This window comes from Mustela erminea, chromosome 11 (genome assembly GCF_009829155.1).
Source record: "Mustela erminea isolate mMusErm1 chromosome 11, mMusErm1.Pri, whole genome shotgun sequence".
In the NCBI taxonomy this organism is placed as follows: domain Eukaryota; kingdom Metazoa; phylum Chordata; class Mammalia; order Carnivora; family Mustelidae; genus Mustela; species Mustela erminea.
In genome coordinates, this window is record NC_045624.1 from 92,965,335 (window position 1) to 92,977,016 (window position 11,682).

The window sequence follows — 11,682 nt, forward strand, 5'->3', positions numbered from 1 at the left end:
TCTCCGCCAGCCGCAACCTCTCCCCGCTGTCCTGCCGGCCGCGCTTCCGCTTCCGGCTGCAGGGGCGGGGCTTCCGGTCGCAGGGTGGGCGGGGCCCGGAAGCGGCGGCGGCGGCGGCGGCGGCGGTGGCGGAGCGGGGACTGTGGGGCCGGTCATGGCTGCGAACCTGAGCCGGAATGGGCCGGCGCTGCAGGAGGCCTACGTGCGAGTGGTCACCGAGAAGTCCCCGACTGACTGGTGGGCGCCGGGCCGGCCGGGCCGGGTGGGATGGGGGGCGGGCCAGGGCGGGAGGGGGTCCCGGGGGCTCCCCGCTCCCCCCACAGCGGCGCCCCGCGAGCTGCTGGCCCCACCGCCGTCCCCCGCCGCGGCTCCGCCCCTCGGCCGGTCTCCATGTCGGATTGTGCGGCGGGGGGGCGCTCGGTGGCTCCGCCAGCTTCTCCTTCCCAGCACCGGGACTTCCCCGCACACCGGGGCTCCCCGCGGCCCTCCCCGACGGAGCGCGAACCGGGCCCGGGGTCTTCCGAGCGCCGCGTTCAGGGAGGGGCCTTTGAGCGGGCGTCCCGGACCTCGCCCGGCAACTGGCGCCCTGCCCCACGGCCAGGAGGTCTGGGTTTGGGTCTCTGGTTTTCTGGGAATGTGGAGTCTCTCCAAGGATTCCCTTTCCTGTGCGAGCCGCGCGGACACCAGTGACACAGCGGTGCTGGCTGTGTGGAGGAAGCCCCCACCATCCCTGCACCTGCTCGGGACACCCTCCACTCTGCCGTCGGGCCCCGGATGCGGCTTTCTAACTCTGGAAGCGGGTCCGAAGTCTCTGGGATGGCCCTGGGCAGCCCCCGCGCAGGGTCAGCGGCTGGTCACTCTCCCGCTCGCTTCAGTTGTTTGCACTGACCAGTTCTGAGCACTTGCAGCCCCAAGAAATACACTGGGTTTGGTGAACTAAGGTGACCCGCTGTGAGGAGCCTCTTCCCGGGGCAGGGGCAGGGCCCTCTCGGGGTGACTGCACGCTGTGCGGGGCTGGTCGCCACGCCCTGGTGCTCCTGGCTTGTGGCTTTCCCTGCCGCCTTCATACCCTGTGCTGTCGTGCACTGGGCCTGTTGGGGAAGAGCTTCAGAGCACCTGCTGCTGGGGTGTGCAGACGCCTCTCCTGCCTGGGACACCGCTGACCCTGATGGGACTTGGGTGCTGCGTTGCTGGGGAGCCAGGTGGTTCCTTTGTCCGGAACACATGCATGTAGTTAGGGAGTGCGTCTGGGAGCAGTGGGATTTCTCTGCCTTCTCCATCTCAATGCTTTAGGAGGGTCTCCCACACTTTAGGCACTTACTTTACCAGGAGTTTCTAAATGTCCACCCCCGTCCCTACCTGTCTCCTGCTCTCCGAGGGCCATCACACCTCTGCTGTTACTCCAAACCCTGCTGACCGGCTCACACGCGGCGCATGCCGTTTCACATCCACCTGCAGCCTTGTGCCTTTGGGCCGGCAGCATGTCGGCCCCCTCCAGTCCTGCTTGGCTGGGGTGTTGCTGTTATATGTGCTCCTGAGTAGCTGGCCTGGCCCTTCCTGATGTACCTGCGAGACTCCTGGGCCCCCTGCTGCCTTCCTTCCGATCTCTTCATTCTCAGGGACCACCACTGCTCTGGGGGTGATGTCCCACAGTCCTGCTGGCAGCTCAGGCCTCGCATGTTTCTGGCTCTTTCTTGGCTTCTCGGAGTTGTCTGCTACCACCTTGGTCTGAAACTCACCCACCCAGCTTCTCTCTGTCCCCCCCGGAGGGTGCTGAGCCCCTGCCCCCCCCACCCCTGCCCGAGCCGACCCGTCTGGCAGCACTCCAGGTCTACACCCAGTGGTGCGAGCCCCCGGCTTTTGATCTCCCTGTCACGGCCATTAAGCACCTCAGCAGATAATGTGTGGCGGGCCCCCACTCATGAGCTGAGCAGGTATCTAGATCGTGCTACTTCGGTGCTTAAGCTCGGCAGCTTCCTCTTTCACAGTAAGTAGAGCCCAGTCATCTCACCTCAGCTGTGAGGCCCTGTGGGGCCAGCTCTTGACCCCCTCCTTCTACCCCTCCCACTTACCACACTGGGGCCACACCTGTTTGTCACCACGGTGGCTTTCTTTCTCTTCCTCAGATGTTCAAGCTGCTTCCTCCTCAGAGCCCTTGCTCTGGCTGCTTCCCCATTCTAGAGCACCTTCCCCATGGTCCCAGGGCTCCCCAGATGTCTCAGTGCTGACACCGCTTTCTTGGAGAAGCCTTGCTCAGCTGCTGGCTGCTTGTGTGACTTTGCCCAGACACGCACCAGACACCTTCAGTGGGCCCTGTCTCTGTCCCCGGCACGGTCAGTGCCCGCATGCACAGCGACCTGAGAAGGGGACAGAAGATGTGGCAGAGGATACCAGTGGGAGGAAGTGGTCTCCAGTTTGGTGGGTCATGAAAGGTTTCCCAGGCAGAGTGGGCAGCTTCCGGCTGGGCCCTGAAGCCAGGTGGGCCGGAGAGCAGGCCCATCAGCTCTCCATCACCGGCCTCGGTCCTGGTTCCCCTGATTGTTCTAGATTAAGGCATGTTTGTTTCCCTCCTGCTCCCTCTTCACTACCTGACAGGACATTAGTGTTGGTGTGTTTCTTTTTGGTCTCCCATTAGAAAGGAAGCTCCGTGGTCAGGTCCATGGTCAGTGCCTCTGGGGATTTACTGGACGCTTCATGACTGGGAGCAGGAAGGAGCAGGTCCTCAGTATGTGTGTTTGGAAGGGATGCTTGAGTTCCCAGGCGCTCCGTGCGCCACACTCTGTGTGCTGTGCCCAGGCCAGCACACGCCTCTTCCGTGGTGATTTGAAAGAGGGATGGGAGTCCGTTGAATGTGGGATTGAGTCTCTGAGCTGCAAACATTCAAGAAGGTGGCTTGGGCCAGAGCCCGGGGTGGAGGGGAGGGCAGGCGCCAGGCACGGACCTTGGCTCCTACGAGCTGCTGGGTCCCTTCTTGGAAGCAGTCTGTGTTGCCTGCTGCCTGTCTGTTGTCCCCATCTTCTGCACTCAGAGCTTGGTGGCTTTGAGATGTATGGGCTTCTTTGTTCCAGGCAGACGTCTGGACGTCCACGAATTCCCACATCTTTTCGCTGTTTGTCTGCGTGTTGCTTTTGGTATCTCTCCTCGGAGGTGCGTCCCCTGTGCCAGCTAGACCCTCAGGGCCTGGGTCTCCTTTCTTCCGACTTTCTCAGTCTAGGCAGCTCTGCCTGGTGGCCATACCAAGGCCCTGGGGAAGCTGAATGAAGGCTGTTTTGGTTCCTGTCAGATTCTTTTTTTTCTCCCCCCCAGATTTTATTTTTAAGTGAGCTCTACACCCATTGTAGGGCTCAAACCCCAACCCCGAGATCAAGAGTCACACACCAACTGAGCCATCAGGGCATCCCGGTTCCTGTCACACTGTCACCCCACAGCCCCTATCTAGCCCTCTTCGGCAAGCCTGTCTGGGCACAGAGCGTGGGGATGGCCTGCTGGTCCAGGTTCTGCCTTTCACTTGTCTGCTGGGTCAGCACCGGTACCCCATGGTCTGCCCCTCTGCCTGGAGCTGAATGGCAGCAGAGCTGGTATTGATGTTTGGGCTCCATGTGGGCTGTGGATAAGCCAGCTCTTCCAGAATGTTCTCCATGGGTAACCTCTGCTCTGGTCAAGGGGCTTTCCATGCCCCAGATGTAAAAAAATTTGCCATATTTCCTTAACTTCTCTGGGGGTCACATTCATAAGCATCTTTCCCAGAGTTCTTAGGAACAGTTAGTCTCACAGGAAAAGGCAGGGGCAGCCTAGGGTCACCTGTGGAAAGTTAAGGCTCCTCCAGAAAGAGGATTTTGCCCAGCCAAGGAGTCTGTCCTGTAAGGAGCCTGACTTCATGCTGAGTCATGGCCCATGTGGCTTCTGGGTTTTCTAGAAGAGTCCCAAGCCCAGAGCGACCTGTTCTGCCAAATCTTCAGGTTTCAGAAGACAGAGCAGACCTGCACAAGGGCATGGGGCACCTTCCCAGTGCCTGATGCGCCCACCCGGCTCCCACTTCTCCCTGGGTGCCTCGGGTTGAGGAAGGTGTGGAAGGTTGCCTCAGTACAGCTCGCCAGGCCTGGGTGCCGGGCCAGTCAGTCAGTCGAGCGTGCGGCTCTTGATCTTGGGGAGGCGAGTTCCAGCCCCACGTTGGACATGGAGCGTCTTTCAGATCAAACAACCTTCACAGCTCGGTGTTTCTCATGGCAGACAGGGGCTCCCTGCGTAAGTTTGTCCCTCAGGAGAAGCTGCCGCGCCAAGGCCTGAGAGGCCCCAGCTCTGGGAGGCCTTTTGAGCTCCTGCCTTGTGGGCCAACGGGGCCAGTGGCCACCGTGCTCAGCTCGTGGTGGGTGCGGCAGGAACGCCGGTCACAGAGCTTGTTTGTGTTGTGTTTCAGGGCTCTCTTCACCTACGAGGGTAACAGCAATGACATCCGTGTGGCCGGCACTGGAGGTGAGTATGGCCCAGTGAGGATGCCAGTGGGCTGACGGGGGCTGGAGGCCCCAGGAGGCAGGTGTGGGGGAAGGGAGAGAGTCGAAGCCAGCAGTGTCCCCAGCTGCTGGCATTTCAGCCCTCACTGCGTGTGGAGGGAGCCGCAGGCACGCAGGTGTCCCCTACAAGTAGCAAGCCTGCCATGACCGTCCCCACAGTAGCCTCAGTGCTGGGGAGCCACTCACCGCTCTCTTTATGGGGAGGGTCTAAGAGCTGAGCCCGAGCGTTACTGTGGGACATTCCCATATGCTCAGGGCCCTTCGTGGGGCCCCAAACAGCGGGCAGGCTGTTGCAGGGACTGTCCCTTTGAAAGCCTGGTTCCTAGGGGCGCCTGGGTGGCTCAGTGGGTTAAAGCCTCTGCCTTCAGCTCAGGTCATGATCCCAGAGTCCTGGGATCCAGCCCCATATCCTGCTCTCTGCTCCGCAGGGAGCCTGCTTCCTCCTCTCTCTCTCTCTCTCTCTCTGCCTCTCTGCCTACTTGTAATCTTTGTCAAATAAATAAATAAAATCCTTTAAAAAATTTTTTGAAAAAAGAAAGCCTGGTACCTAATTTGTAGCAGAAATGATCCCTTTTTTCCCGGAACTCCCTGTGGGTTTTATAGGAATGGGTTTTTTTTTCTTTTCTTTTTTTTTTTTTTTTTAAAGATTTTATTTATTTATTTGAAAGAGAAAGAGAGATCACAAGTAGACAGAGAGGCAGGCAGAGAGAGAGGGGGAAGGAGGCTCCCCGCTGAGCAGAGAGCCCGATGCGGGGCTCGATCCCAGGACTGTGAGATCATGACCTGAGCTAAAGGCAGAGGCTTAACCCACTGAGCCACCCAGGTGCCCCTAGGACTCGTTTTAAAACTGGGGGGTGTACACCATTGCCTGAGGTCCTTGTCACAGATGCAGATCCCACACCCCGCCAGCTCCTGTAAGTCCGTGTAGTGGGGAAGGACCAGGAGTCTGATTCTGATGCAGGCGGCCCTGAGAACCCTGGCTCGGGGGCAGGTTGGGTTTCCCTTCCCGGTGGGCATTGTTCAGGGCAAGCTACGGGCGCAGGGCCCGTTGACGCCCCCTATGCCTGCTGCAGAGGGGGGCCTGGAGGAGATGGTGGAGGAGCTCAACAGCGGGAAGGTGATGTACGGCTTCTGCAGGGTGAAGGACCCCAACTCCGGTCTGCCCAAGTTTGTCCTCATCAACTGGGTACGTGGAACTGGGGGACCCCAAGTTCTCATCTGGGTGTGACCCGGGAAAACTCCTTTGCCTTCTTTCCTCCTCTGCCTTCGTGATGGGAGCAGAGGAGGACTTGCCTTCAGGGCAGCTCACAGGCAGTGAACGAACCGGAGTGGCTGGAGTGTGTGCGGCCCAAAGGACTGCGAGGGTGTTACCAGCGCAGAATCCCCTGCTCTGCCCCCAAGCCCAGAATCATTCCCACGAAACAGAGCACACAGTGCAGTCGCATGACACCCTTGCCTTTGTCCCAATCAGAGGAGTCGTCCTGAGGGAGCAGGGGGCCTGGGCCTGGAGAAGGCTCAGAGAGAACGGGACCCCTGGATAGGACTGGGAAGCTTGGAGCTGCCCGTGCCCAGCGGAAGCAGGCAGTCATCCTGCCTCAAGAACCTCCTTGACCTGGAGCTGTGGGGTTCACCTTATCCTCTGCTGCACCCCAGGGAGGGCGGTGGCTCTGAGGGAGCTGGCAAGTCACACTGGGTGTGTTGTGTTGCAGACGGGCGAGGGTGTGAACGATGTGCGGAAGGGAGCGTGCGCCAACCACGTCAGCACCATGGCCAGCTTCCTGAAGGTGAGGACGCCCCCCCCCCCCCCCACCGGGGCCTCCCACGGCGCCTGGGCGGGTGTGAGCGCGTTGTAGCCAGAGCTGGAAGCAGGTCCACACCTGACGCTTCCTCCAGACTCAGGTGCTACCAGAGGCTGCTGCACTCGTGCTTGGCGAGTGCCCAGGAGGCTGCGCTGCGGCTGGAGCCCCCAGTGAGCTGAGCTTCCTCCACCGGGGAGGAAGGATGGATGACTATGTCCTTCTTGAGCACAGAGAGCATCGTGTGCGGCTAGTCCTGGGGCGCGAGGCCTTGGCTTCCGCTGGTTTTGTGAGGGTTTGTTCAGCCGTGTTGTCAGGAGCTGGAGGAGACGGGAAGTTGCCCTTGCCTGGCCCTGCTGCGTTCCTTTCCAGCGCACCTCATTCAGTTCCAAAACTGCTTGTCGTTTGCTTGGCAGGTTACCTCGTGTGTCTGTGGCTCCTGTCTGAGAGGCTCAGGACTTTGATTTCTAGCCTGCCATCTCTTCTTCAGATAGGCCTCAGTTTATCCATCTAGGAGCCAGGAGAGGATCCCAGGCTTGCTGGGTGTTTACTAACAGCGAGTGACGCCATGGATCTGACTTGTCAAAAAGAAATTGGTGGCGGGGGCCCCTGGCTGGCTCAGTGAGGGGAGCACGTGACACGCAGTCTCGGGGCTGAGAGTTCAAGCCTCCGGTTGGGTGTAGAGATACTTGAATAAATAAAACCTAAAGTACTTCAGAAAAGAAAGAAATGGGTAGAAAGAAGAAGAAATTGCGTTTTGTGGAAAATGTGTTTCCAGATTCTTTTTGAAGTTCGCTTTTGTGAATTAGAAGGGATCTCTCTCGTGCCTGGGCCTGCAGCAGGGGTGCCCAGCACCTGGGAACAAACTGCAGCAGGGCCACGGAGGGCAGAGACTGCGTGCCTGTGCTGGGACAAGTGCAGTGTGTTTGTCTCAGGAGCTTTGTCGGCCCTGAGGTCCTCAGCCCAGAGCCCGGGACGACAGTTGTCCTCCCTGTGCTCCCTGAGCTGTGCGTCTTGTCCTCTCCTGGACTTGCAACGCCTGCGTGCTGTCCCGCCACAGGGGGCCCACGTGACCATCAACGCGAGGGCCGAGGAGGATGTGGAGCCTGAGTGCATCATGCAGAAGGTGGCCAGAGCCTCAGGTGCCAACTATGCCTTCCACAAGGAGAGCGGCCGTTTCCAGGATACGGGCCCTCAGGCCCCGGTGGTGAGTGCTCCCTGGGCCCAAGTGTGGCAGGCGGGAGCCAGCAGATGGGCTGGTTTCTCCCTCATGGGGCTAGGCTCCTGCCTGCCTGGCTTTCGGTCCCTGGGCCCCATTCCGGTGCCGACGGTGACCCCATGCCAGCCGGAAGCTGGAGCTGCCCCTGGTGGGGCAGGCGCTACTGGGCATGAGGAGCAGCCCTCTGTGCTGCCTGCTGGTTCCACTGGCTGGTCTGGAGCCTCTCATACCCCAGGGACAGTCCAGTCACGAGGCCACAGCACCAAAATGTCCTGCACAGTCCTGGGTGGTGGGCTCCGTGGAGGGATGTGAGGTAGGCAGGCAGGCCCCTCCCCATCGGGGGCAGACGCCAGGTACCCTGGCTGTGGGGAGCCCAGTTCCCGGGGCACAGCTGGGGTCCGTGGAGATTCCCTGGCCACTGCCACAGTGGTTGGCTATCTGAGGGAACAAGATATCTGTGGCTTCCATCCACAGGGGCCTGGTGCAGCCAGAGACCCCCGTCGACGTTGTCTGGTGGCTCTCAGGGCCCTCAGGCCATCTTGTGTTGGCTGGTCTCTGGAGGGGGCACCAGGCCCGGTGCAGTCCCCACGGCTGTTGCTTGAGCCCTGGGCTCCCGAGGGCAGACCCACAGAGGACCCTCTGTCATCTGCAGGGCTCTGTGTACCAGAAGACCAACGCCATATCTGAGATCAAAAGAGTTGGCAAAGACAGCTTCTGGGCCAAAGCAGAGGTGAGTGCCGTGGGGCACATGGAGCACAGCTTCCCCTCAGAGATGGTGCTGCAGCGCCATCCTCACTGTTCCTCAGGTTCTCTCACAATAAGTTCGCAGGACACGCGCCCTTGGTCGTGCCTATGGCCAAGCAAAGGCTGAGCGGGCTCTGGTTGCTGGGCCGGTGGGCGGCCCTTCTAGGCGGCGCCGCACGGATGCCCGGGTAGCCTGGGAATGGGAGGGTGCAGGTGCCGAGTGGGGCAGGTCGGCCGCTGTCCCTGCAGAAAGAGGAGGAGAACCGCAGGCTGGAGGAGAAGCGGCGGGTGGAAGAGGAGCGGCAGCGGCTGGAGCAGGAGCGTCGGGAGCGGGAGCTGCGCGAGGCCGCCCTCCGGGAGCAGCGCTATCGGGAGGAGCAGGGCAGCGAGGCCGGGCCCCAGAGGTGAGGCCCCAGAGTTAAGAGGGAGGGAGGGTCCCGAGTGGGCCATGGCTGGGCTGCAGCTCCTGCCTCCGCCCCTCCCAGCAGGAAGAGTGAGCAGCAGGAAGTGGTTTCAAGGAGCCGAGAGGAGCAGGTGAGACTTGCGTGCCCCCCACCCCGAGGGTCTGTGGCAGTAATGCCGGCGCTGTCCCTGATGTGCCAGGGGGGATGGTCCTGCGGCCAGCTGGGGCACAGTGGAACCTGGGACACGTGGGTGCACCGGAGGTGGCGGTGGAGAGGGCAGTGAAGGGCAAGATGTGGGCAGCATGGCCCTCACCCGGTCCTGGATGAGGCCCTCGAGCCCCTCTTCACTGCTGGGCCCATGTGCCCCCCTGCAGGAACCGGTCAGCCAGCCAGCACACCCACGTGAGATTTTCAGGCAGAAGGAGAGGGCCATGTCCACCACATCCATCACAAGCCCCCAGCCAGGTGAGTCTTTCCTCTGGGTCTAGGCACAAGGCAGGAGCAGGCCGAGGCAGAGGCTGGGGTCCCAGTGCAGGGTCCCCAGAAGTAGCGACAGAGGCAAGGAAGCAAGGAGAGCCTGGACTTCTCTAAGGGTAGCTTCTGGGAGGGGAGGCTGGGCCTCGGGTGTTCCTTTCCTGCCCATGGCCTTGTCCTGCAGCCACCTGGAAAGGAAGGGCCACGTATGGCATCAGAGGGAGACTTTCCAGCCAGCCCCACTCCATTAACTCTTGGTATAGCTTGCACATGGTAGCCGGGCCCCAGAGCCTCTGTCACTCCCCTCTTTGCCCCCAAGGACACGGGATGGGCACTGCCATCAGCTCTCCCACACTGGGGGGCTGCTTGAAGCATACTGTGTGTGTGATGTGTTTCTGCAGCGGCTGTGTGTTCCCCTACCCTCTCTCCCCTCCCTGTGACAGCTGTGTCCCGGGACAGGTCCCTACTCCAGGCAGCACAGGGGACAGAAGCAGTATACCCAGCTCATCTCTCCCACGTCCAGCACTTGCATGTTTACCTTTGTTTGCAGGCAAGCTCAGGAGCCCTTTCCTGCAGAAACAGCTCACCCAGCCAGAGACCCTCCGCAGCCCGGAGCCCACTCAGGCCTCCTCGAGGCCCAGGGCAGGCAAGGCGCTTGGCTGCCCCGTGGGGGCCTGGGGGTAGGAGTGTGGGAGGGAGGAGGGCGTCTGCACCCCTCCCCGGGCTCAGCGTGGGCCGCACCCTCCCATGCAGATGTCCACGAGGACCTGGCGCCTAGCCCTCCACAGTGTGCAGTGCAGGCAGAAGAGGAGGCTGTGTACGAGGAGCCTCCAGAGCAAGAGACCGTCTATGAGGAGCCTCCGATGGTGGGTTCCCTGCAGCGGGGCATGGCTGTGAATGGGCCACCTGCCCAGAAACACTCTCTTCACCCATGCCAGGCACGGCCTGACTTTCCAGCGGCCGCTGCATGGGGATTCTCTTGTTCAGTGTTGGAGTGGCCCCAGGGAGTACATGGTCTAGCACTCATCTGCTGGCCAGGAAGGTCCTGGGGCAGGGGGACATCTTGGGGGCAATAGGATGGCAGCAGTCCTTGCCCTTTGTGTGCTGTGCCCTTCCCCCAGGCCGGGTGTAGGCCTGTAACGTGGAGCCCAGATTTCTCTTCTTTCCGTGCAGGAACAGGTGCCACAGCAAGATGCCGGCTCTGAGCACGTGGACCACTACCCGGGGCTGAGTGGCAAAGGGCTCTGTGCGCGGGCCCTGTACGACTACCAGGCAGGTAATGTGCAGTGGCCCAGCCACTCACCCTGCAGGGCCCCGCATCAGGAGGCAGGCTTCTGACGCTCCCTTGGGACTCAAGGAAGGTGGGGGAAGGATGGGTGGATGCCCTGCACGGCCTGGGCCTTCCCATTATGCTGGGCAGCTGCCCGTGAATATCAGTTGCCGGCGTCGTGCTAGAGCCCGGGAGTGTGAACAGAGGGTGGGTGGACCCTGCGCACCGGAACCCAGGGACGTGCCTGGAGGCTCAGGAAGCAGACTGCTGTGCGGAGGCAGGGGGCCTGGAGTCAGGTCCTGCTAGAAGGTGTGTTGGGGGAAAGTGGCCGTCAGGAAGGGCCCCCGGCCTCCAGTGCAGCCTCCAACTCCCCATCCCGCAGCTGATGACACGGAGATCTCCTTCGACCCCGAGAATCTCATCACGGGCATCGAGGTGATCGACGAGGGCTGGTGGCGTGGCTATGGTCCGGACGGCCACTTTGGCATGTTTCCTGCCAACTACGTGGAGCTCATCGAGTGAGGGTCCTCTGCTGCTGGCTGCGCCGAGGCCATCCTACCTTTCCCCCCCACGCGTGCTTCTCTTACTGCCGGGGATGTGACGTGCGTGCTGCGAGAGCCACACGGCACTCCTCTGGGCATGGGACCCCCCTGCAAAGAAGACAAGCCCTTGGGATCTCTCAGACTAGGGTGCTCAGCCTGTCACTCTAGATGCAGCAATACCCTGTGATCCCCAAACGTGCTCTGGCTGCTGTGGGCCCTCCCAGACAGCCTGGCCTTTGACCCCCGCGGAGGACAGGAAGCCGTGGTGTGACCTCGCCGGGCGGTCTGAGCAGGGGCCTTTGCCTTGTGGTTCCTCTCCTCCTGGCCCTAAGGGATGGTGGCTTTGGCTGGTAGCAATCTTCGGGAACAGTGACCTTAGTGTTTAGGACCAAAGTCTGGGTGGGTCGTGATGGTTTGGGCAGCAGGTCATCTTTCTCGGTCCTGCCCTATGTCCCCGTTCCCCGTTCCTCCACCCGGGGCTGCAGACTGTGCGAAGTGGCGCAGGGATGACCGAACCCCCATCTGAGTGTGTGATCAGCAAACCCACGTCCTTCCATGTGGTGCGCCCTGTTCTGCCGGCCCCGGTGTGTGCTGTCACCGGATTCTGGTTCCGGGGGAGTGACCAGAGGGCCAATGCCTGCTGTCACACACTGTCCATCCCAGGCCACCTGTGTCTGCTTCCAGAGTGAGCACTGCCCTACTGTGGCCTGAATGCCGTCGTG

At 61.3% G+C, this 11,682-nt stretch overlaps 1 protein-coding gene across 4 annotated transcripts; it reads left to right on the forward strand.

Moving 5' to 3' along the window:
- The first annotated feature begins 74 nt into the window (after nt 1–74).
- Nucleotides 75–11,333, forward strand: DBNL (drebrin like). Of its 4 annotated transcripts, none has more exons than XM_032305636.1 (13): nt 75–237; nt 4,418–4,473; nt 5,585–5,697; nt 6,221–6,295; nt 7,368–7,514; nt 8,179–8,256; nt 8,520–8,674; nt 8,759–8,804; nt 9,049–9,139; nt 9,699–9,794; nt 9,902–10,014; nt 10,322–10,424; nt 10,801–11,333. In XM_032305636.1, exons 1-13 carry the CDS (start codon nt 155–157, stop codon nt 10,938–10,940), a joined length of 1,296 nt encoding a protein of 431 aa, XP_032161527.1. In that variant the 5' UTR covers nt 75–154; the 3' UTR covers nt 10,941–11,333. The 4 variants fall into 4 exon arrangements, with proteins under 4 accessions (XP_032161527.1, XP_032161530.1, XP_032161529.1 ...); XM_032305635.1 differs by having other exon boundaries at nt 76–237; nt 8,756–8,804; XM_032305639.1 differs by lacking the exon at nt 8,759–8,804 and having other exon boundaries at nt 10,801–10,915.
- Nucleotides 11,334–11,682: the final 349 nt, after the last annotated feature.

Bases quoted from the DNA above. Each gene is read 5' to 3' on its own strand.
- DBNL (XM_032305635.1), top strand. From the start codon at position 155: ATGGCTGCGAACCTGAGCCGGAATGGGCCGGCGCTGCAGGAGGCCTAC. The intron at 238-4,417 runs GTGGGCGCCGGG...GTTGTGTTTCAG, and splicing joins GAGAAGTCCCCGACTGACTG to GGCTCTCTTCACCTACGAGG. The intron at 4,474-5,584 runs GTGAGTATGGCC...TGCCTGCTGCAG, and splicing joins CCGTGTGGCCGGCACTGGAG to AGGGGGGCCTGGAGGAGATG.